The sequence below is a fragment of the Podarcis raffonei genome, chromosome 13 (genome assembly GCF_027172205.1).
Source record: "Podarcis raffonei isolate rPodRaf1 chromosome 13, rPodRaf1.pri, whole genome shotgun sequence".
Taxonomy (NCBI): Eukaryota; Metazoa; Chordata; class Lepidosauria; order Squamata; family Lacertidae; genus Podarcis; species Podarcis raffonei.
The window spans coordinates 15,542,461-15,566,296 of record NC_070614.1 but is presented as its reverse complement, the minus strand read 5'-3'; the positions used below and the strand labels follow the sequence as shown (position 1 = coordinate 15,566,296).

The following is a 23,836-nucleotide window of genomic DNA, read 5'->3' as shown; positions in this document are numbered from 1 at the left end:
TCTTCCACTGCTGGTAGCTTCGAGAACACTGTCCAACCATCTCGTCCTCTGTCGTCCCCTTCTCCTTGTGCCCTCCATCTTTCCCAACATCAGGGCCTTTTCTAGGGAGTCTTCTCTTCTCATGAGGTGTCCAAAGTATCAAACGCAAGAAGATCAGACGCATCCATTCTGAAGGAAATCAGCCCTGACTGCTCACTGGAGGGACAGATCCTGAAGCTGAGGCTCCAATACTTTGGCCATCTCATGAGAAGAGAAGACTCCCTGGAAAAGACCCTGATGTTGGGAAAGATGGAGGGCACAAGGAGAAGGGGACGACAGAGGACGAGATGGTTGGACAGTGTTCTCGAAGCTACCAGCATGAGTCTGACCAAACTGCGGGAGGCAGTGGAAGACAGGAGTGCCTGGTGTGCTCTGGTCCATGGGGTCACAAAGAGTAGAACACAACTAAAAAACTAAACAACAAACGTTGTTGTTGTTGTATTGATTGATTGATTGATTGAATGAATGAATTTATATACCGCCCTGTACCCGGAGGTCTCAGGGCCGTTTGCAGAGCAAAAGCAAAATATATCACAACATACAGTGGTACCTCGGTTCTTGAGCATCTCAGAAGCTGAACGTTTCGGTTTTCGAACCCCGAAAACCTGGAAGTAATTGCTTCCATTTTCGAACGTGCCTCAGAAGTGAAATGGCTTCCGCTGCATGTTTTTCGATTTTTCCAACTGAACTTGCAACCAGCCCTTTGCGCTTCGGTTTTTCAACGTTTCGGAAGTCGAACAGATTACGTTCGAGATCCGAGGTACCACTGTATATAATTCATTAATACATTTATTAATTTCTAGCGTTTAGGGTGCTCCCCCCCAAAAAAACCTCTATAAGTATAGAGATATATAGCTTTCTATCGCTCCACGCGGTTTCGCCTCTGGCCCCTGGAAAGTTGTCCAGAAGTGAATGCGGCCCTCGGCATGAAAAGACTTCCCTGCCCCACGTTAAGCCTTGCTTCCTCAGAAGATTGAGCGTGAGGAGGCCAGACCAGTTAGGCTTGCTTAAAATTTGTTGCGTAGATATGTTTTGCGCCCCAGATAAGTCCCTGGAGGGGTAAGTTCAGAAGCGAGCGTGCCCGCTTATTTTTAAAAAGCAACGAAACTGCAGCTCCCTCTTTCAAAACGTTGCTCGCTTCCTGTTGACGTCTCCTGGCGGTGCAGCCACTTGATATGTACACACCCAAGCTTGTTCTCTTATTTCGCTTCTGGGCGGTTTGGAAAGGAAGCGACTTCTCTTTTTGTTGGGTAGGGAGGTGCCAGCGAGGCCCCTTTCTCTGTGGGATGAGCTTCCTTCCTAACCGCTTTGTTTAGTGAGGCTGTTAAATTGCAAATGGCAGCCTGAATAATCTCGATAATGTTCAGAGCTGCCACTGAAGGCTTGCAATCTGCACTGGCCATTGGCAGAGGGGCCAAGTCTTTGGCTATGCCAACAGCTCTGACCACTGTACCATGCTGCTCCTCCTCGACTCCCTCTTCTTTCCCTTCTATTTAAAACGGAGGTCCTGAAGGGAACGTTTTTTCAAATAATAATAATAATAATAATAATAATAATAATAATAATAAATTTTTATTTATACCCTGCCCTTCCCGGTTCAGAAAACCGGGCTCAGGGCGGCTAACAACAAATTTAAAACACTTAACTGATGCAACAAAAACAGCATAAAATACAATATAAAATGTGAATAACAATAAATTCAGGATTCAAAAATGGCCTTGGGGGGGGGGAATCCATCCAATATACATTAGATGATCACCAGGGCTAGCTGGCTAAATTAGTCCTATTTGGGCCAGCGAGGAGACCAGGGGAGAATTAGCTGTGGGATCCCAGAGCGGGCAATCTTCATAAAAAGGGGAGGGGGAGGGAAGGAAGGGGAATAAAAGATCAGGCTAAGTTCAAGTTGAAAGCCAGGTGGAATAGCTCTGTCTTACAGGCCCTGTGGAAGGAAGTTAAATCCTGCAGGGCCCTGATCTCGTGGGACAGAGCATTCCACCAGGTCGGAGCCATCACTGAGAAGGCCCTGGCCCTGGTGGAGGATAATCTGACTTCCTTAGGGCCTGGGACCTCTAAACTATGATTATTCATGGACACATGTGCTGGACATGTAACAGGGTAAAAGAGTATTGGGAAATGATCTATAATGAATTGAGAAAAATGTTTGAAAATACCACCACCACCCAAAAAAAACCCAGAGTTTCTGTTGAGGATAATTCAGACTGAAATCCCCAGGTCAGAGCCGTAGCTAGGTGATCTTGCGCACCTGGCAAAACCGTCCAGGTTGCGCAACGGAGAAGCATGAGGAACCGTGTTTCGGGAGCAACAGCTTGGCAGACTTCCAGTCTGGATTAAATTCTTGAAGATGCCCGGCCTCCCACAAGCGTTTAAAGTACGCTTCCAGCATCGTGTCCCGAGAGCGTCGCTTGTTTGCTTGCCATATTCCCTATTTTCTGGTAGCCGGGTTTTTGCCTCTGAGGGTGGTCTTTGATTTTAAAACAACTTTGTTAGCCTGACCTGGTAAATCTGCCGGCTGCCTTCAGGATTTAGCATCCTCCCCATGGTCTCTAGAAACAGATGTGTTTTATCTCTCGTTCATATCCGTGTGTGTGTACAGACACGTCAGGCGCCGTGTGGCGCGCGGCCTTTGCATGTCACACTCTGGCGAGGCTTATTTTGATAACATATTGTTGGACAATTACACCGCCCCCTGGCAAGTAAACCTTTCATCTAAAGAGCAAACGTGCTTGGTTTTTAAATGGGGTTTGGGACAGACTTGTGTGCGGTGGACAAATATAGCTGATGTGCTGGACCACAACATCAGTTTAGGATGGGTTGGAGCAGATTGAGGCAAGAAGGGGGCCGGTCCACTGTCCCTCAGACCTTGTGGTGGGCCGGACTATATTTTGCTTCAGAGCTTGCGCAATATGTGCTGTTGACATTGCTTCCTGACACCTGTCGGTTCCCTACTTTTTGTTCTGTAATGGCTCAGCTGCCTTGGTCTTTAGCTTCTCGTTTCATTTATCCTCTCAGGCTGTTATGATACCTAAAAACCCCTGTCAGAGGCTTTGATCTCTAAAGATGCAAAGATTCCTTCCCCACTTTTCTTCCTCCTGATATATTGTGTTTCTGACTCATCCGAATAAATGCCTATTTTACCTTTTGATGTGTGTGTTTTTTAAATTAAAAACAACAACATTGACAGCTCAGTAGAACGTGTTGCATGGAATACTATTCCACTCTTGAACATTTTGTGGAAAACCAAAAACTTGAATGCTGGAGGTCTTTGCACGAGGTTTTGCATGAGTCTAAACTGTTTTGAGAGTGGTTGTGTTTTTTTTTACAGTCAAGCGGTGTGAAAATTTTAATAAATAAAAAACTGTTAACCTCCCTAATAATAATTTTTATTAGTTTTCAGTTACAGTCCAATTATAGCCTCATTATAACGATACCAATTTATAATACAATTATTAATACCAATAGTTAAAATACTGAATTATATAATTTGGATAAAATGGCCCTCTCCATGCTAGATTTGATGATTTGCTTTATTTCTGCGTTCCAAAATCTTACTAATTTCATTTGCATTTTGTTCATCATAATAATCCCTTATACAACTGCTGTGATATCAATAACTTCTATTTGTGTTGACACATTAAATGATTTATAAAACTACAAGCGAGGCACTCAAACTATATCCTTGTTCAGGGGTCAGCAAACTTTTTCAGCAGGGGGCTGGTCCTCTGTCCCTCAGACCTTGTGGGACTATATTTTGAAGGGAGGGAAATGAACGAATTCCTATGCCCCACAAATAACCCAGAGATGCATTTTAAATAAAAGGACACATTCTACTCATGTAAAAACACACTGATTCCCGGACCGTCTGCAGGCCAGATTTAGAAGGCGATTGGGCCGGATCCGGCCCCCGGGCCTCAGTTTGCCTACCCATGTCCATGTTCTTCCTATGTGTGGCAATTATTCTGTCCATGGTGTTTATTCCTGTCATTGTAAGATGTTATGTCTTTCTTCCCCCCTGTTTTTGCTGCTATCCATCATGCCTTGGGCAGAGCTGATATCCCATTCTTGTTCCGGAAATTTCCCCATTGCTCCGTCCCGTGCTTCGTTGTTCTGCAACTTTAGCAACAGCTGCAAATTTTAATAAATGCATAACTGTTAACCTCCCTAGGCTCCTAGCAGGATCCCAAATGTTGCAATGGTTGTCCGCTCCATATCTTGTCAACTTACAGATTTGAAAATAAGGGACCAGCAGCCTCGAAAATAAGGGATCAGCAGCCAAAATAAGGGATTTTAGTCAACCAGCTGAAATACGAAGTTAAAAGGGACCAGATAATTTGGGAGAGCAGCGCCGGTTTTTAGCCCTTCGTTTCCAGAGGTTGCTGCTCAAGACACCAGCTGATGAAACACTGCAATTAAATAACTACAAGCAGCAACCACTTTTTGCTCAAAATGAAGTCCAAGCTACGAAGATGCTACAGTTCTGTATCTTTTCTCTCGTGCTCCATCTGCAGCTCTCAGTTCCATCAGGCGGGGCAGGAGGAAGAGGAGGGGGGGAAATAGTGCCCGAAGTAAACCCGCAGATCAGACCATCTATACTAGTCTCCCACTACAAATCTATGGGAGAAGCGCTTGCGGTCCTTCCTCCGCTTTCCCCCTCTATGGTTAGCCCTTGGAACACCTGCCTGCGCCTCCTCCTCCTCTCACTGAACTGCTTTCTCTATGGTTGCCCTCCCTCTCCTCTCAAGGCTCCTCAGTCCCGGCGGGGAGGGGCTCCCGGGGGCCGAGGCTGGTGAGAGGAGGCCAGAGCGGGGTGGGCCAGGCAACCAAGCAACACAGTTGGAGCCTCCCTCCTCCCTGGCCGGCAGGGAGGGAGGGAGAGGAGATGCTTCCTTTGAAACCCGGGAAATTTAAGGGACATCATCAATAAGGGACAGCAGCGGGACACAGCGCTGGGATAAGGGACTTTCCCGCCAAATAAGGGACAGTTGACAGCTATGGTCCACTCGGGGCTTTTCAGCTCCCCCTACAGCAATATATGGCCTGCCCCCTCCCCTACAAAACCCCGTAGGTTCTCCAAAAAAATGGCCCTGCATGAAGCATGAGGATAACATCAGCTGTTTCCCATAAGTTCCGTAGACAGTTTATAATGACAAAAGAGCAGCCTTTTAGAAGCTTGACAAAATCCTATTTAGTCCAATAGCCTATTTTCAACAGGGCTGGGGGGCGGCAGGGAGAGAGAAAATTGATTTTAAAAAATGGGAACCCAGATCATTCCTTAGTTAGACTCAAACAGTAACAAACAAAGAAAGATGGTGTGTGACATAGTTGAAATTGCAGCTCTTGGGAACACAGCAAAAGAAGGAGCGACAAAGCGGAAGTCGAGATTCTGTCCAGGACACGATCAGAACAGGAAGATTGTAGAAAAAATGGAGAAAACAAACATCTCTCACAGGAAATTTATAGGATACAGAACTCCTTTTGCAGAAATAAAATTTATTAAATGTGTGGATACGAATGGAAGGCAAGAACTCTGTAGCTGGTGATAAGGGATTAAGATCAGGGCTCAATGTAATTGGATGAATTAAGACATCGGAAGCAGGAGGAAATAAAAACTTTGCACCCTGAAACCCAGCGCACAGGAAGTCATACAAAATGTACCTTTGGCTTTGTAATTGATATATATTTCAATGTGAATTGTAATTTGACACTGATAAAATGTGGATGCAATTAGATTTTAATAATTGAAAATTAACAAAAAATATTTACAAAAGAATAAAAAGAAAAAATGGGAACCCCCAGATTTGAAAATAAAGAAACTGGAGACCTCCTCATCCTACCGGATTTCAGTTGGAAATATAAATTCCAGGTCTTGCTGGGCTAATATTTAGTGATGCGCATGTAAATATTGTATTTGCACACTAGCCTGGTAGCCAAAGACGGCCAGCGATTTAATGCAAGTGAGTGTGCAAGCTGGCAGAGAAGGGATAGGATTCTCCAGCCGTCCTTTGCACCCAGCACAGAGATGCAATTCTCCGTCCCTCCTCTGGCGGCACCCAGAATGGCTAGTAACTGTTTTTACTTGTTTATTTTAATTGCCGGCTAATTACCTTCGTGGGCTTATTTGCGAGACTGCTTTAGCCCTCCCGTTAATCTCTAAACGGAATCTGTGTCTTCTTCTGCCAGGCATGCTGAGTTAACGGAGGTTGTACTTTGTAAATGACGAAGCTGTTTGATCGTTTCTCAGATACGAATATTTACGCTCCTCCTGCCCAGCATGGGTGTTGGAAGCAATGCTCATCCTTTTCAGAGCAGGCCCACTGAATCAGCCCGGCTAATTTAGGGCCATAAATTTCAGTGCCCCTGCTCTGGATACAACTTTTCCTCTTCACCTTTGAAAATAAACTGCAATCAGCATTTATTTGACATCATTCCAGGCCCTGAATTTTTGTTTGCTGATTTCTGTGGGGGTGTCGCTATGTGTGTGGAGCTGAACTGAGCAAAGCAGAAAGCTGCAATACTGAAAAGAAGGGTGGAAGGTTAATTCTGTGTCCACTGCGGCTGTCTACCAGCTCCATCTTGTACGCAGGCTGAGACCCTACCTGCCCGCAGACTGTCTTGCCAGAGTGGTGCATGCTCTAGTTATCTCCCGCTTGGACTACTGCAATGCGCTTTATGTGGGGCTACCTTTGAAGGTGACTCGAAAACTGCAGTTAATCCAGAATGCGGAAGCTAGTCTGGTGACTGGGAGTGGCCGCCGGGACCACATAACACCAGTCCTGAGAGATCTGCATTGGCTCCCAGTACATTTCCAAGCACAATTCAAAGTGTTGGTGCTGACCTTTAAAGCCCTAAATGGCCTCAGTCCTGTATACCTGAAGGAGCGTCTCCACCTGCATCGTTCAGCCCAGACACTGAGATCCAGCACCGAGGGCCTTCTGGCAGTTCCTTCATTGCGAGAAGTGAGGTTACAGGGAACCAGGCAGAGGGCCTTCTTGGTAGTGGCTCCCGCCCTGTGGAATGCCCTCCCTTCAGATGTGAAGGAAATAAGCAGCTATCCTATCTTTAAAAGACATCTGAAGGCAGCCCTGTTCAGGGAAGTTTTTAATATTTAATGCTGTATTGTTTTTAATACTTGATTGGAAGCCGCCCAGAGTGGCTGGGGAAACTCAGCTAGATGGGCGGGGTATAAATAATAAATTATTATTGTTATTATGTTGTTGTTGTTTGTTGTTCTTAGATGACCATTCTGAGACGAGAGCCCTCTACCCCACATCCTTGGGAGAAAGACACACTGAAGTGGACTTTCTTCTTCTTCTTCTTCTTCTTCTTCTTCTTCTTCTTCTTCTTCTTCATCTCAGGGCAGTTCACAGGATAAAACCACAATATAAAAACACAAAACACATAATCAAAATACAGTAGTACCTTGGTAGTCAAATGGCTTGGCTCCCGAACAAATTGACTCCCAAACGCAGCAAACCCGGAAGTGAGTGCTCTGGTTTGCGAATGTTTTTTGGAAGCCGAACGTCCAGTGTGGCTTCCAATTGGCTGCAGGAAGCTCCTGCAGCCAATCGGAAGCCGCGCCTTGGTTTTCGAACCATTTCAGGAGTGGAACGGACTAAATTTGAGAACCAAGGTACCACTGTGAAAATAAAAACAACCAAATAACCTCAATAAGAACCCAATATGTACAGGATTGTGACATTACGCTTTGCAAAGAGTCATGGGCGCCGGTCTTAAGAAAGATGCCATAAGGGGGATATTTTAAAGATGCTGCCCCAATGGATTTCCCCCCGAAAAGCATGCAAAATATCTGCAGTGTATATTATTATGTGATGCGAGGCCTGATTATAAGAATGAATCAGAAGTGCATGGAGTACTCTGCATAGTTGTGAATTATTAATTAGTGGGCAGATTCGCACCCGCCGTTTGAGAAAGTATGGAGAAGCGTCAGTGGGAAACTTGGTTTTAAATCAATGAATCAAATGGGCACTTTTTCTGCCTTTTGATTTGCAGTAATGAGTTGCATCCATCCGCCCTGGGTGCCTACAGGAAGCCCTTAAGCCGCACATGAGAGCAATAGACCTTTCCATTGGTTCACAGTAGCTGATGTTCAGAGGTGCCAGGCGTCTGATCCTGAAAACCTCAACCTCCATTAATTTGTCTGTCCCCTTTTGGAAGCTGGTGGCTATCTCTGCATCTTGTGAGATGCTTCGATACGAGGATGCTGCTCTGGGTGCAGGCAAGGGTTGTTTCTTGGTTGCTGAGGGAATCAAAATGTCCTTGGAATCAAAATGTCAGCCTGTATTTCCCCCCACATTTAATCCAGGCTTGCCCTTTTCACAGAAAATCTGACAAGTTAAAAGATAAAAACTGAAACACCCTGTTGCCAGTGTTTCAGTTGCGATTATCTGAACATCCCATTTGTAATGTTAAGCCTTTGTCTGGAAACCTCCTCCTCCTCCTCTGGCGATCCCTCGTAGCCGAGTAAGATTGTCTTCCATGAACACGGTTTTAACAGTGAGTCCGTAAGTGACTGTGGAGGCCAATTCTGGATCCACACGTCCTTCCACAGTGGGGACATAGGTTTCCAGGCAGGAGTGAGGGTTTGCCAAACGTGCCTTCCTCTCAGCATGTTTCTCCCTTTTGTCCTGAGTTCGAGCGTCTTCAAAGCCCATTACACCTTTGGTAAAGGCTGATCTCCAATTGGAGCACTCGCAGGCCAGTGTTTCCCAGTTGTCGGTGTTTATACTACATTTTTTAAGATTTGCCTTGAGAGAGTTTGTGAACCTTTTTTGTTGACCACCAGCATGACGCTTTCCATTTTTAAGTTCGGAATGGAGTAGTTGCTTTGGAAGACGGTAATCAGGCATCCGCACAACATGACCACTCCAACGAAGTTGATGTTGAAGTATCATTTCTGATCTTTGCTTCTTCCAGTACACTGGCATTCGTTTGCCTGTCTTCCCAAGTGATGCGTAAAATTTTTCAGAGATACCGTTGATGGAATCTTTCGAGGAGTTGGAGATGGTGTTTATAAGTGGCCCATGTTTCACAAGCATACAGTAAGGTTGGAAGTACAATAGGCATTGAACAACCCATTTGTAATATTAAGCCTCTGTCTGGAAGGCTCCATAGTAGCAAACACCATAGTTTTAACTATGGGCTTTGTGAAGTAACACTACCTTCTGTGCATCCCAAGTCTCCTGTTGCTCAACTTCCTTGCGTTATCCCGTGTTCTAGCACTACTTAAAGGAGGCACAAAAGCTGCTCTATCTGTGAGTCTTACTTTGCCGGTTAGCTGTGGCACAACTCCTAGTAGGGCTTATGGCTTGAATTTAGAGCTTTATATTTCATTTCAACATCCCCCCCTCCTGCCACACTTGTGCTGCTGGAAGTGAACTAAGCCTTAATCTTATGTCCAGACTTGGACTCGTGGTTTGTCTCTCCCCCGCCCCTCAAAAAACCTTGAGCAGTAAGCCTGGAATAAACCAAGTGTGGTGTGTTTAAAAAGGTAAAGGGACCCCTGACCGTTAGGTCCAGTCGTGGCTGACTCTGGGGTTGCGGCGCTTATCTTGCTTTATTGGCCGAGGGAGCCGGTGTACAGCTTCTGGGTCATGTGGCCAGCATGACTAAGCCGCTTTTGGTGAACCAGAGCAGCGCACGGAAACACCGTTTACCTTCCCGCCAGAGCGGTACCTATTTATCTACTTGCACTTTGACGTGCTTTCGAACTGCTAGGTTGGCAGGAGCAGGGACCGAGCAACGGGAGCTCATCCTGTCACGGGGATTCGAACCACGACTTTCTGATCGGCAAGTCCTAGGCTCAGTGGTTTAACCCACAGCGCCACCCGCGTCCCATGTGGTGTGTTTAGACTGAGACAAATCCCAAGTCCCAAGGTTGGAGATAACCCAGTGGCAAACGTTTCCAAGCACAATTCAAAGTGTTGGTGCTGATCTTTAAAGCCCTAAACAGCCTCAGCCCAGTATACCTGAAGGAGCATCTCCACCCCCATCATTCAGCCCGGACACTGAGATCCAGCTCTGAGGGCCTTCTGGCACTTCCCTCACTGCGAGAAGTGAGGTTACAGGGAACCAGGCAGAGGGCTTTCTCAGTAGTGGCGCTCTCCTTGTGGAACGCCCTCCCATCAGATGTCATGGAAACAAATAACTGTCTGATGTTTGGAAGACATCTGAAGGCAGCCCTATTTAGGGAAGTTTTAAATGTCTGATGTTTTAGTATCTTGGCTGTCAGTGGCACAGCAGCAGAAGTTGGGGTTTAGAGAAGCAGCCATGATTTTACCACTGGGCCCCAGTATGTTTGCTTTTTGCATCGTTTGACCATTAAGTATATCCTTTCTAGAGAGTTTTGGTTCCTGGTTTTAAGTTCCACTGATAAATATACTCTCTAGGAAATGTTGTTACTGCAGGTTGGGCAAGGTGACTCCTGACTTCTGTGATAATGGCGAGATTCCCTAAATATCCACTCTGCAGAGATGCAGTGCTGCTTGTGATTTCTTGCGATAGCAGGATAAGGGCGCATCAGCAGAGGAAAAGTACTTTGTTGCTGCAGGGAGCAGAAAGGAGACGAAAGCCTGGAGGTGGAAAGATAATGTTTTCTATGGCTGGTTAACTTTAGGCTGGTGATGCCACTGCAACATCTAGATTGCTGACGCCATCAGTAATTCGGGTTGGCTGAAATATGGGATGGTAGCCAAGAAAATGTCACTTGCAGTTCATCTGAGATCCTGCAGGACTTTGGACATCGGGGCGGGCAAAATCTGCCGGAGGAATTGAGATTCCTTTCAGCTACAGCTCATCAGCCCTGAGCAGTGGGATACCTCCGAGAATTGGTAGGCCAGCACTAATGTTGGAGGCAAGGGATGTGTTAAAACATAAAAAAATTAAAACCCCTGAGGAATTGCACTACTGAAGCTCTTTTTATCATCCCTTTTCTCACACATTTTCCTGGCGCAGGAAACTCTGGATTTGCTTTAGAATAGATGAAGGCGAGGAGCAAGGCTGGGTGAGAGATTTTCCAAAACCGGTTTGAAGTCCATATTGTGATACCAGTTTCATAATCTTTCACCTGGCAATATATCGCGAATCGTGATGTGTGTAAGGGTTGGGCGATGTATAGTCCAAAACTGGTTTCACGTCCCTATCACGATACTGGTTTCGGAATTTTTTCATCTGGCAATATATCACAAATCATGATGTGTGCCACTGCATAGCTCCATCCTTATTTTTGACATTGTGATCTAACAGCAGTTTGCTGCATCTTTTACCATTATCCATCTGTTAAACATCCATAATTATCATTTAAAAAATCTGCATTACAGTGGTCTTTTAAATGAATTACAAATTTCCTCCAGAAATAAACTCAATATTAGTACTCTTATCAGGCTGCTGTGCACACAAACGCCACCGTTGGGGTTTTCTAGTCTCCGGGTTTGATCTGAAGTTGCAGCAGTTTAGTTTGGAATGAGGGGCCCTAATGAAGGGGAAAGCTTTTTCTTTAAAAAAATGATTATGATTATGATTATTATGATTATTATTATTAATTTATTTGCTTTGCTTGATGAGACCTCTTAATAGCTGTTCTGCTGCCCCTCCCCTGTCAATCTGTCTCCAACCCCAGGATGCCAGAAACAGCCATGTTCCTCCACTGATCAGCCATGCGCCGTCATGTGCTCCCATCACATTCTGCTAGATTTTGTATCCCTCCAGGGATTCGGTCAGGAATGGCTGGTTTGGAGTCCACTTCCCCTGTGTGGTGTATCTTTTGAAGTGTGGGCTGTGGCTTCCTGTTCCAGCAAGGTCCTCTTTGAGTTCTTGTGGTCTTCCTGAGCTCCAGCTTATACAGTCACACCTCACGTTATGCCTGCTTCATGTTACGTTCTTTCAGGTTACGTCCCACGGCAACCCAGAAGTACCAGAAAGGGTTACTTCCGGGTTTTGCCGCTTGCACAGAGGCGCAAAATGACGTCACGCGCATGCGCAGAAGCGGCGAATTGCAACCCATGTGTGCGCAGACACGCTGCTATGGGTTGCATTCCTTTCATGTTGCGAACAGGCCTCCGGAATGGATCCCGTTCGCAACCAGAGGTACCACTGTATTTGTGGTTGCACTTTGATCCTGACTTCTGGCTTGGCCTCAAGCCTACCTGCTGGTTTGCCCAGTAGGTCTAACGGACTCCTCTTTGCTGACAGGATGGTCCCATGGGCCCCACTTAGACTGCCGTCTCGTGGCCCAGCCTTGGCAAAGATCTGGCAGCCCTACTGAGAGTAGCTGGGCCCCAGCCCTGGACCCCTGGATGGTTAAGTCCAGTCAAAGGTGACTAAGGGGTTGCACCGCTCATCTCGCTTTCAGGCTGAGGGAGCCGGCATTTGTCTACAGACAGCTTTCCGGATCATGGGGCCGTTGTACCGCTTCTGGCACAACGGGACACCGTGACGGAAACCAGAACGCCTGGAAACGCTGTTTACCTTCCGGCTGCAGTGGTACCTATTTATCTACTTGCACTGGCATGCTTTTGAACGGCTAGGTTGGCAGGAGCTGGGACAGAGCAATGGGAGCTCACTCCGTCACGGGGATTCGAACTGCCGACCTTCTGATCGGCAAGCCCAAGAACCTCAGTGGTTTAGATCCTGGATCCTGACGTTCCCAGTTGAAGTCCCGAAGCCCATGACTTACAGATAATTGGGTTTCTCTAGGGCAGGCTTCTCCAACCTTCCAGATGTTTTGGCCTACAACTCCCATCATCCCTGACCATTGCTGTGCTGACTGTGGATGATGGGATTTGTAGTGCAACAACATCTGGGCGGCACCAGGTTGAGGAAGACTGGTCTAGGGGGTTTTGTGGACTCCCCAACTAGAACAGGCTCAATTATCCCAAGATGGAAGAGATCTTGCCAGGGCTTTCGGACGCTCGCTGTCAACTAGCTTCAACCTCCTGATTCATTTCACCTTGAGCATGTAAACAAACAAGAGATTGAAGCAGGCAAACGTCTGAAGGGTTTGCTAAACCAGTGCTGTGCGTGCAAGCCCCTTTCGTTTTGCAATGTTTCTTTATTTTAAGAAACCAGAGATCTCCCCACTCCCGTGATTTCTAAGTGTAGTTTCAAGAGGAGGTAAACAAGTCCGACAGTAGGGAACTGAAGGTCGAGAGGGAGAGGCTCAGTCCATTAAGCTCATTGTAAAAACACTTAACAGAAGACTTCAGGTTGGCGAGTGACTTAAATAAGTACCTTTCTGGGGAGAAGGCAGTAGGGGTACTAAAGAGGTTCTTAATGGAGGTGGAGAGCGGCCCAGGGACATTTCAAACAGTAATGTGCAAGGTGTTTTAAATGCAAACCATCAGGGTCAAAACAATAAAAGCAAAAGAAAGGTACTTGTGTTCTCTTGCTGCATCTGTTTATTGCAAACCAGCTTTTCAAAATCTGTCAGATCGTCTTGCAACACACAACCCCCACAACTTTTCTGCAGGGAGTTTGGGATTAGGGTGGCTCTGCTGAAAGGGGTCTGTTAACCAGGGCTGCTATTCCATCCAGAAAATCTGTAAAATGGGGATATTGGTGGCAGAATCCAGCTTCCTATGAATATCAGCTGCTGGTGGTGTTGCTTTTTTAAAAGTGCAAGTTACTAGTCCTAAAAGATATATTTGAAAGTGTGGAAGGCGATGAAATCTCCTTAGCTGAAAGAGTTTGACTTTCTAGTGGCTGGGGGGAGGGAAAGGACTTTTGGGCTAGCTATATACCTACCGTATTTTTCGCTCGATAACACGCACCTGACCATAACACGCACATAGTTTTTAGAGGAGGAAAACAAGAAAAAAAAATTCTGAATGAAACAGTGGATGTATCATTTTTGTGCTTCATGCTGCGGCCACAGACATGTGATTTGACGGTGAGTTTGGGGTAGCCCAATGCAAAGATCCTGAGGATCCATGTGGATCCATGCTTTGTAACCACGTTTTTGTACCATTGCAGCCCCAGGCAACAGTGGGTGCGTGATTTTTTTGGTGCAGGCTGTAGCCATGGACATGCTATGTGATCTGATGGTGAATTTGGGGTGACCCAATGCAAAGATCCTGAGGATCCATGTGGATCCATGCTTTGTAACCACGTTTTTGCACCATTGCAGCCCTGTTTTTGCATCAGATCATTGCTATGTGATCTGATGGTGAATTTGGGGTGACCCAATGCAAAGATCCTGAGGATCCATGTGGATCCGTGCTTTGTAACCATGTTTTTGCACCATTGCAGCCCTGTTTTTGCATCAGATCATTGCTATGTGATCTGATGGTGAATTTGGGGTGACTCAATGCAAAGATCCTGAGGATCCATGTGGATCCGTGATGGAACCACGTTTTAAGTAGGGAGGGAAGGAAAAACATAGAAAGGATAAGGAGCGCCGAAAGGGGTGTGCAGAGAGGCAGCTGGCTAAGAATGCAGGAGAGGGGTTTTACCGGAGGGAGGAAAGGAAGGCAAAAGTCCCCCCCCCCCACAAGCCAGCCAGCTCTCTCTCTCTCCCCACCCCCCAACCTGCATGTTGCCTTCGAGTCCCAGACGCACGGAGAGGAATTAGAAGGCACTCTGCTTGCCTGGAGGGGAGGGGTTTTCTCTGCTCTTTGTTCCGTTTGAGCAAACACAGTAAGGAAACAGAAGCAGGTGGGCAGTAAGACCCTGAGCCAGAGCTTCCTCCTTTCAAGGCTTCCCTTCTCCGGAGGATTTGATATTTGCCTCATTTTTGCCTTCACTCGCGCTTGTCAGCTCCAGGGACCACACATTCGCTCAATAACACGCACAGACATTTCCCCTTACTTTTTAGGAGAAAAAATCTGCGTGTAATAGAGGGAAAAATACGGTACTTTGAATCTCATTGGCCTTGACAAGCTATTCTCTCTCAGGCTCTCCATCTGCAATATAGGGTATAATTATATTTACAAGGTTGTTGTGGTAAGGGCTATGACTAGATAATGCATGTGAAATGCTTTTTGAACACTTGAAAGTGCTATGCAGAGCAGATGCAAGCAGCTTTTATTGCCTTGCTGTTCCACCACGCCCAAAGCTCGTTCCAAGCTCCTCCTGTTTGCTAGGCAACAACATGCTATTCTCCCTCCCCCCCCCAATTATACCGTAAATTTTTTTTTTCTTTATTTCCCCCCCTAAAAACTAGGTGCACCCTATTGTCCAGTGTGCCCTATGGAGCGAAAAATACGGTATTTGATTAAGTTTCAGCATTTTAAACATACACATTCAGAACACAATTTCGTCCTTTCTCCTGTTTTTGTTGACTTCCCACCCCCTTTCGGCATGAGTTGTTGTTGTTCCTCCCCTTCTACTACACCCTATCTCGGCATTATATTCCCTTTGCAAGAATGGAAGTCCATTAGCCACAACTCAGGCTGAGCCACGTGGAGGAGAAGGAAGCCCCAAGGCTGCCTGCAAAACATTTTCTTTGCAAGAGGGAGAAAGTAAAAAATGAGTGTGAACCCTCCAAAGGCACCAGTTAGCAGCTCCCCCTCACATACCATGTATGGGGGGGTACTGTATTAAGGTTGTTGGGTGCATGGGGAACACTATGCAAGGAACTTTTGACAGCCCACCTGTCAAACATGTAGAATCATAATCATGTCAAGTGTTGGATGGTTGGGTTGCCCTGCCCAGCCCACCTGTCAGAGTTGGCCTAAAGGGGTGAGGTAGGACACGGGTGGCGCTGTGGTCTAAACCAATGAGCCTCTTGGGCTTGCTGATCAGAAGGTTGGCAGTTCGAATCCTGTGGCGGGGTGAGCTCCTGTTGCTCTGTCCCTGCTTCTGCCCACCTAGCAGTTTGAAAGCATGCCAGTGCAAGTAGATAAATAGGTACCGCTGCAGCAGGAAGGTAAACGGTGTTTCTGTGCACTCTGGTTTCCGTCATGGTGTCCTGTTGTGTCAGAAGCGGTTTAGTCCTGCTGGCCACATTACCCAGAAAGCTGTCTGTGGACAAAGGCCGGCTCCCTCGGCCTGAAAGCAAGATGAGTGCTGCGACCCCACAGTCGCCTTTGACTGGACTTCACCATCCAGGGGTCCTTTACCTTTTTAGATAAGGGTGTGGCCCACCGGGCCAAAATGGGTGCCTCACTGCTGTCTTACTGTCTGATACCTTCTGAATGCTCTGCTCTTCCATTTGTGTCCCACATTCCCAACCAGCATAATTTTTTTGCTAGCTACTTCCAAAGACTTTGTGGAGGTGGCCAGCGGTTGACAGTGGTGATTTCGGCATTCCTGGACTCAAATAGGTTCAAGAAGCCTGAAAGAGCAGAGGTTACACATGTCCTCCTAACTTTCTACTTGCCGTTACGTAAAACATACATAAGGGTTGACTTCAAACAGATATAAGCCCGCGTGGTCCATCCTGCCTGGTCTTGCTGTTCCCAGGAAGTGTAATGGTATTAGTATGTAATATTGTTATATTTATAGTACTGAAAATTGTCTCTCATGACAGACGGATGCCAGCAGCAAACTGAAATTCGGAGTGTCCCCCCCCCCCAACATGTTGCTTTATTTGCCATTAGGTTGCTGTTTATTATGTTGCAATGAAATTGTCCATGCGATGGTTGATTGTGAGAAATACTCCTTTTTCCTCTGATGCAAGCTGCTTTGAGCTTGGTTCTTTTCGTGGAAAGGTGGCATAGAAATAAAACAACGACGACAGATTTAAAGTGCGCTGCAGTAACATCTGGATGATATGTGACATTATCTCTAAACCATTACAGTGGTACCTCAGGTTACGGACGCTTCAGGTTACAGACACTTCAGGTTACAGGCTCCACTAACCCAGAAATAGTACCTCGGGTAAAGAACTTTGCTTCAGGATGAGAACAGAAATTGTGCAGCAGCGGCAGTGGGAGGCCCCATTAGCTAAAGTGGTACCTCAGGTTAAGAACAGTTTCAGGTTAAGAACAGACTTCCAGAACAAATTAAGTTCATAACCCAAGTTACCACTGTAGTTATGAAAGGACATGAGTGGATTGAGCTTGCTAAACACGACAACGGCTGACCAAATCGTACCTGAGAGAACTGAGTATTTCAGGTGCTACAGGGATTGCGGTGTTCCCATTCGAGGCCGTAGCGGTGCCCCCTCTTATCTTAAGAAGCAGTATAAAGTGGAGAGGACTGCTATAAAATCCTGAGATCTGGAACACAGGCTTCCAAAACTGGAGAGAAGAAACCAGATTGCCTCCTCCTCACATATAAACACACTAAATTTGGATCTATTGGAGACTGGGGTGCTCTTTTCCTTTTGACAGAAGTTCCGTGGCTGAAGACCACTTGGTTCTTACCCAGGTGCCTCGCCTCCAGGATGGCTCCTCCAGGCAGCGTGGCAACAACATACAAAGAGAACCATTGACTAACGCTAAGGAGGTAGAGGCTGGTCCGTTGGGGCAAGTGGGGCACTGCCCCACCGATCTTAGTCTGCCTTCATCCAGCTTCTGCCCATCCGCCTTCTCATTTATAGCCAATCCACCTGTATGTGGGCTTCACCTGTTGTTGGCTCTGACTCCATCTACAGTTTGGCCTCCTTGCCGTCTAGCCTATCTGATCTCAACCAGATGCTGGTGGGGCTGTGGTCTAAACCACTGAGCCTCTTGGGCTTGCCGATCAGAAGTTCAGCAGTTCAAATCCCCGCAACGGGGTGAGCTCCCATTGCTCTGTCCCACTCCTGCCATCCTAGCAGTTCGAAAGCATGCCAGTGCAAGTAGATAAATAGGTACCACTGCGGTGGGAAGGTAAACAGCGTTTTCATGTGCTCTGGTTTCCATCATGGTGTCCTGAAAAGCTGTCTGTGGACAAGCACCGGCTCCCTCGGCGTGAAAGCCAGATGAGCGCTGCAACCCCAGAGTCACCTTTGACTGGACTTAACCTTCCAGGGGTCGTTTTACCTTATCTGGTGTCAAGGGGGACTAGCTGTGAAGGGACTAAAGATGCATCAGAGCATAGCTGTCAACTTTCAGATTTGAAAATAAGGGATCAGCAGCCTCACCTGTCCCGGGGACAGTCTACGGGATATCTAACAATCTGGGATAGCAGCGGAAAGCAGCAGGAAACGGCGCTAGAATAAGGGAATTTCCCGCAAAAAAAAGGGAAGGTTGACAGCTATGCATCAGAGAGGTGTGCCAGGTATTATTCTAAATGTCTACACCGTGTTTTCCCAAACGTAGGTATCCAGCTGTTTTTGAACTACAATTCCCATCATCCCTGATTTAGCTAGGGATGATGGGAGCTGTAGTCCAAAAACCCAAGCTTGGGAAACACTGGTTTGCATCAGAGAGACCCCTGATGGGGTGGGCAATAGATCCTGGGTTGTTTTTTTAAGCTCAGTAAATGTGAGCTGTGTGCATACAGCATTCATCAGGAGGTAACATGAAGAAGTAATACAAACCGATGAAAGCCTGTGTAGCGTTGATGGAGAACTATTGTTAAAGAAAGACAATGAAGGGGAAACCCCTAAAGGGTAATAACACCTTGGTAAGAGATGGCTTCCGGACAGAATTTATTGGGGAAAAAGAAACTGTTTCAGAACACACTTCATTTGCCACTGGTGGATTTGTTTAATAAGGTTCCACCGGGGCGGGGTGGGGAGAATGATTTCACCTTCCTGGAAGGAGGCAAATATCAGGACAGTGATAATATTCCTGCAGAACCGTATAACATTTATCCCTTTTTAAAAAGAAAACAGGCTGCAAAGAAATTTTCACTCTCCTCGTTAGTTGTCTAAATAAGTTAAGGCACACTACTAAGTCTCCCCAAAGTGGGTTTTTTGTTTGGTCTCACAGTGGCCTATTGTGGAAAACTTCCGAAGGATGCTGAGTGGAATCCGTGATTTTAGACAAAAGCAGGTGTTCGCTTATTAACACTGCTGTCACTCGGTGCTGCAGCAGCTTTTGATCACCTGGAGACAACCATATTCTGAGGAATAATGAATTTTGGCATGGCTGCCCTCCAGGCGATTTATGATGCCCCTTCTGCCGACATCAAAACTAACAACTTAAGATGCAATTGCTTTTGCATAAGCCAAGGGATGAGGCGGGGGCTGTGTCCCATCTCTCTCCCCCCTCCACGCTAGCTGTTTTATTGATTGCGCCATTTGTGGGGTCCAAGTGGACTCAGAAGAGCAGAAAACCCCACCTCTTTGTGAATGGCACCGTCCAGTACTGTGCTGCTGTCTGTTGTTCAGGAGATAGCTAGAGTATACGGGGCGGTCTCTCTGGGTTCAAAGTCAATTACAAAAAATCTTCGATGATATCTGTTCCAAGCTCAGTGCTGGAAGTGCTCTCAGACCTCACTGAGAATAATTATGTCTCATTGCTTCACCCTCAAAATAGGGTGATCTGAACTCTCCCAAGATTCAAGTCCAAATGATCCACTTCTTTCACAATAAGATGAAAAGGGTGGTGGGAAATTTTGGATAATATTTGTTGGAGTGGGCAAAAGGGCACAGACCGTTCAGTAGACGATCAAGAAAAGAGTCACTGATTTAATCCCTCTGGATTTGCCCTTATAAGTTCCAATTAGGGGGAAGGGTGTGTCTTGTTCCTCACCCCCCCATCCCCTTGTCATATCACTTGGATGAATTTTTGGACAGATCTTCTCTGACAGATACATTTTGGAAGGGGCAGTGTGGCGAGATGGACCGCAGAGATTATCTTCTGTGCCACATACTTTGTACCTATAAAGGTACAGGACTCCTCTTAAGGATTTGGACTTGTTCCAGGCCTAAATCACTGTTAAAAAAACAAAAACACTACAGAAAGATCGGGGTGAGGCTGCACCCCATATTTTTAAGCCTTGAGATTTGAACGACTTTTCTCTGACGAGCATCAGGAGTCTTCCTGTTGCAACCAGCTAGATAGACAACCTTGTGAAGCTGGTAATAACATGGGCAGCCCTTCTGGTTGCAAGGTAACCTTGAACGCCAGCAGGCCCTTTCAATATGGCAGCTCTTCTGGTTGCCGTAGTAACAGGTACGCCAGATGAGGCTCCTGTAGGCTCTCAAAATCTCAAGGCCCCAACAGCCAAGGCCGCTTTTAAATGCTAAAAGGTTAGAAAGACTTGTGCAAAGGGCTCCACTGCAATAAAAGAGATGTCGTAGGGTCTGCCCGGCACATTTTAAATTCTTCGTTCAATTTGGTTGCTTCTGTTATCCATGTGTGCTTAACTGCAGTTAATAGCTGCCATATCCATTTCCTTATTATGGCTACTGAGGTTTGGGATGAGAACCTTGCAGAACAGCCTGAAGCATTTACTCAGAAGTAATCAGCCTTGAGTTCAATACGGCTTACTCTGTAGTAAGCCTGTTAAGGATTTGCAATCATCTCATTTGTCAACTACCGAGATCTGGCTGATCCAAACATATTTATTTTTGTAATTTAGTAACTTCTTTTAATCAGACCTACAAAAAAAATTAAAGATGAGTACAAAATATACACTCAAAAATAGAATTTGTTAATGCCTATAAATAACAAATCTAGATGCATTGATACATTAGATGTTAAGAAATATTGATATTAAGCATCAGCTGAACTCAGGTATTAATGCTGAATTGATTAAAACTTCAGTAGTGAAAGAAGTGTCATCTTCTACCATCATATATTGTATTTCAGCATAGGAAACAAGTGGTTGCATTCAGCTACTTTTTACTCAGGAGTAGGCCCATTGAAATTAAAGGACATAAATTAGTTATAGTCATTAATTTCAGCACTGATACTTTGAGTAGCAGTTGGTTGAGTACAACCCATCAAAATATTTGTGTTCATATCCTTTAATAATGTCAGATTTCACTTGGAAATGCTTCTAGCATGTGTTACCTGCCATACTCTAGATATTTACATCATTTAAAAGCTAAAACTGGGATTTATCTTGCTTAGCTTGCCGGGGGAAATAGCAAATATCTCTAGGGATATTATTGTGAGGCCTTAGGCATAAACCACCAAACAACTAGACTTTATCTTCATCCGTAAGCTTCTGAGAACCTGCTAAAGAGCAAAACAAAAAACAACAACCCTCTGCTTTCTGATCTTTTAGCCTCGGTTTTGCAGGAAGAACACAGATGTTGTATCATGCAAAGCCGTTTTGCTTTGCTCTCGATGAATCTACTGTACTTTTTCTTGAAGTTCAGGCAATCCTAGGGAATAAAAAATAGGCCAGAATAAAAAAAGTAAAAATGGGAGATCTCCCCTCTCAAAGCAAGTCTGTGTCGCGTGACGAAGGCAAAGGTTCAACCCCTGCGCATGGATGCCGTCACTGGCTGCTGAGTGATCGGAAAATGTTTCTCCAGCTTGATGTTTCCTCTTTTTTTGGAGGGGGAGGAAAGAGAACCGGCGCATTACAGTGAGCCTGTGTACAGCCTTGTCGAGAGATGAGTTCTAACCACTAACCTTTCTGTGGGAGAAGTGGGAAGGCGTTGGGTTGAGCAAGAGCGCTTGCCACTTCCACCACATGGGCGTGCAATTTCCTGGTGCAACTGACATACATACTGATTTCATCCAAACAAGTCAAGGGGCCTAGGAGTTCCCTTTTCCCCAGTATATTGTGGCGAAAGGGAAACATTAGCAACCCATGAGTATTCGTGTTGTTGGGGAATCCTGGCTTTTTGTATCACCCACGTCAGGCATTTCAGTTTTGTACAATGTAGTTGATCTGGGTCATCCCAAGGGAGGGATTTGCTTGTTTTTAGTAAGGTTGCAATATTGCATCCTGGGTACAGTAGTACCTCAGGTTACATACACTTCAGGTTACATATGCTTCAGGTTACAGACTCCACTAACCCAGAAATAGTGCTTCAGGTTAAGAACTTTGCTTCAGGATGAGAACAGAAATCGTGCTCCGGCAGCACGGCAGCAGCAGGAGGCGCCATTAGCTAAAGTGGTGCTTCAGGTTAAGAACAGTTTCAGATTAAGTACGGACCTCTGGAACGAATTAAGTATTTAACCTGAGGTACTACTGTATTTGTTCCCCGCTGTACCTTTTTAAAAAAATTATTTTCAATTTTATACATTTCAATAATTTTACAATCATTTCAACATTTCGGAACTCGACTCCCTTCCCCCTCTTTCTGCGGTTCCTGGAATTTATTTTTTATATTTCCTGCATATTCCAAATTAACATAACCTGATCATTTATTCATCTACTTTGAATGTATACTCCTATAAAACTGCAGGTTATTACAATATCCCTGCCAATGTTCTTACCTGTTTACAATTTGTTTGTAAATATGCAATAAACATTTTCGATTCTTTTATTAAGAAGTTTGTTATCTTGATTTCTTATATTTCCAGTAAGTTTCGCCATTTCTGCGTGTTCCACAAGTTTTTGTATCCAAAATAATGGCTAGGAAATGTTTTTTATTTTGTTGCCTGTGTTCTTTATAGATAGATATAGATATTTTATTGGAAGAATTTAATTTATATAAAATAAAGTGGTGAAAAGAAAAATCTGAATGAAAATAAAAGAAAAATGCTGACTTACATTTCCATACATTAGTATACAAATGTGTATAGTCTTATTATCCTAATACAATTTTTTTTATCAATAACCAAATATATACTGTATAAAGCCATTCCAACTATCATTATATTTCTGCAAATAAAGTCTGTATCTATAAGCAGTCTGTTCATATGTTGCTAATATTGTCATGTTGTCAAGCCATTGATTAAGGGGAATCATTTTTCTATTCTTCCAGTTCATCAGTCTAGTCTTTTAGCCACCATTAATGGGCATAGAATCCATTTTTTTTTGTTCTGTCACTTTCCATACAATAGGTATATAGTTCAAAAGAACGTTCACCTTTGAAAATCTTAACTTGTTCTGTTAGCATTTTACTTATATAGTCCTGCTGTCTTTCCCAAAACTTAATAAGTATAGGACATTATAAAAGCAAGCGCTTTAAAGAAGCATTCTCCATATTAGGTATCCAGTGTTCTTTGTGACTGTTATGTACTAAAGTTCTCACCCTGGGCCAGCAGGGGGATACTGTAGATAGTTATGCAAATGAAGGATCGAAAGTGACGTTCAGTGATTGGATAGTTTGTATGCAAATGAAGGATCGAAAGTGACGTTCAGTGATTGGCTTGTTACAGAAAATGGTTACTGTTGCATTCTAGTGGAGCTCTATATAAGCCGGCTGACTGAGCTCCTCGGTTCAGTTCTGTTCCAGCTTACAAATGAAGAGCGGCTTTGGAAGAATCGCTGTGTCGTCTGATATGTTCGCCCGCAACTTAACACTGGCGACGAGGATGGGATTCTGTTTGTTTTTTCTTTAAAAGGGATGAGTCCCAGAAAAAATCAGTATAGAAAAAGGAGTTGTGGGGGAGGGGGGAGTCTAAATTCTTGGGAATAGATGCATGAGCAAACAGTATCCTTCTTTGAGAAAAACAGTGATATTGAAGCGTTCTCCATTGCTTTGGAAATAGGGGAGAAAAGTTAAATAAGTGCCTTGCCTTGCTTCCATCATCAGCTCTGATCTGAATTCTCCCTATTCAGTTGTTATTTGCAGCTTTTATTAAACTTTCAGAGTGGTTGCAAAGGTGCATCTTATATACTAACCGCATCTGTAATATAGTCATTTTTTTCTTTCCTTCTTGTCCTTTAGAATTCCATGAACTTGCCACCAGACAAAATGAAGCTACTGAGCCAGTATGACAACGAAAAGAAATGGGAGTTGATCTGTGACCAGGTAAGAGACCAGAGTGGCCATTCTTTTCTTTTCTTTTTAAAGTAATTCTACATGTTGCAATGTGAA

At 45.0% G+C, this 23,836-nt stretch overlaps 1 protein-coding gene across 7 annotated transcripts in view; it reads left to right on the top strand.

Moving 5' to 3' along the window:
• FMNL1 (formin like 1) overlaps positions 1-23,836 on the top strand; it is a 111,505-nt gene that overhangs the window by 20,156 nt on the left and 67,513 nt on the right. For all 7 annotated transcript variants that reach the window (XM_053363683.1, XM_053363682.1, XM_053363681.1 and 4 more), the window contains exon 2: positions 23,687-23,770. In XM_053363683.1, coding sequence (XP_053219658.1) covers positions 23,687-23,770 — 84 coding nt within the window. The remainder of the gene's footprint in view (positions 1-23,686; positions 23,771-23,836) is intronic.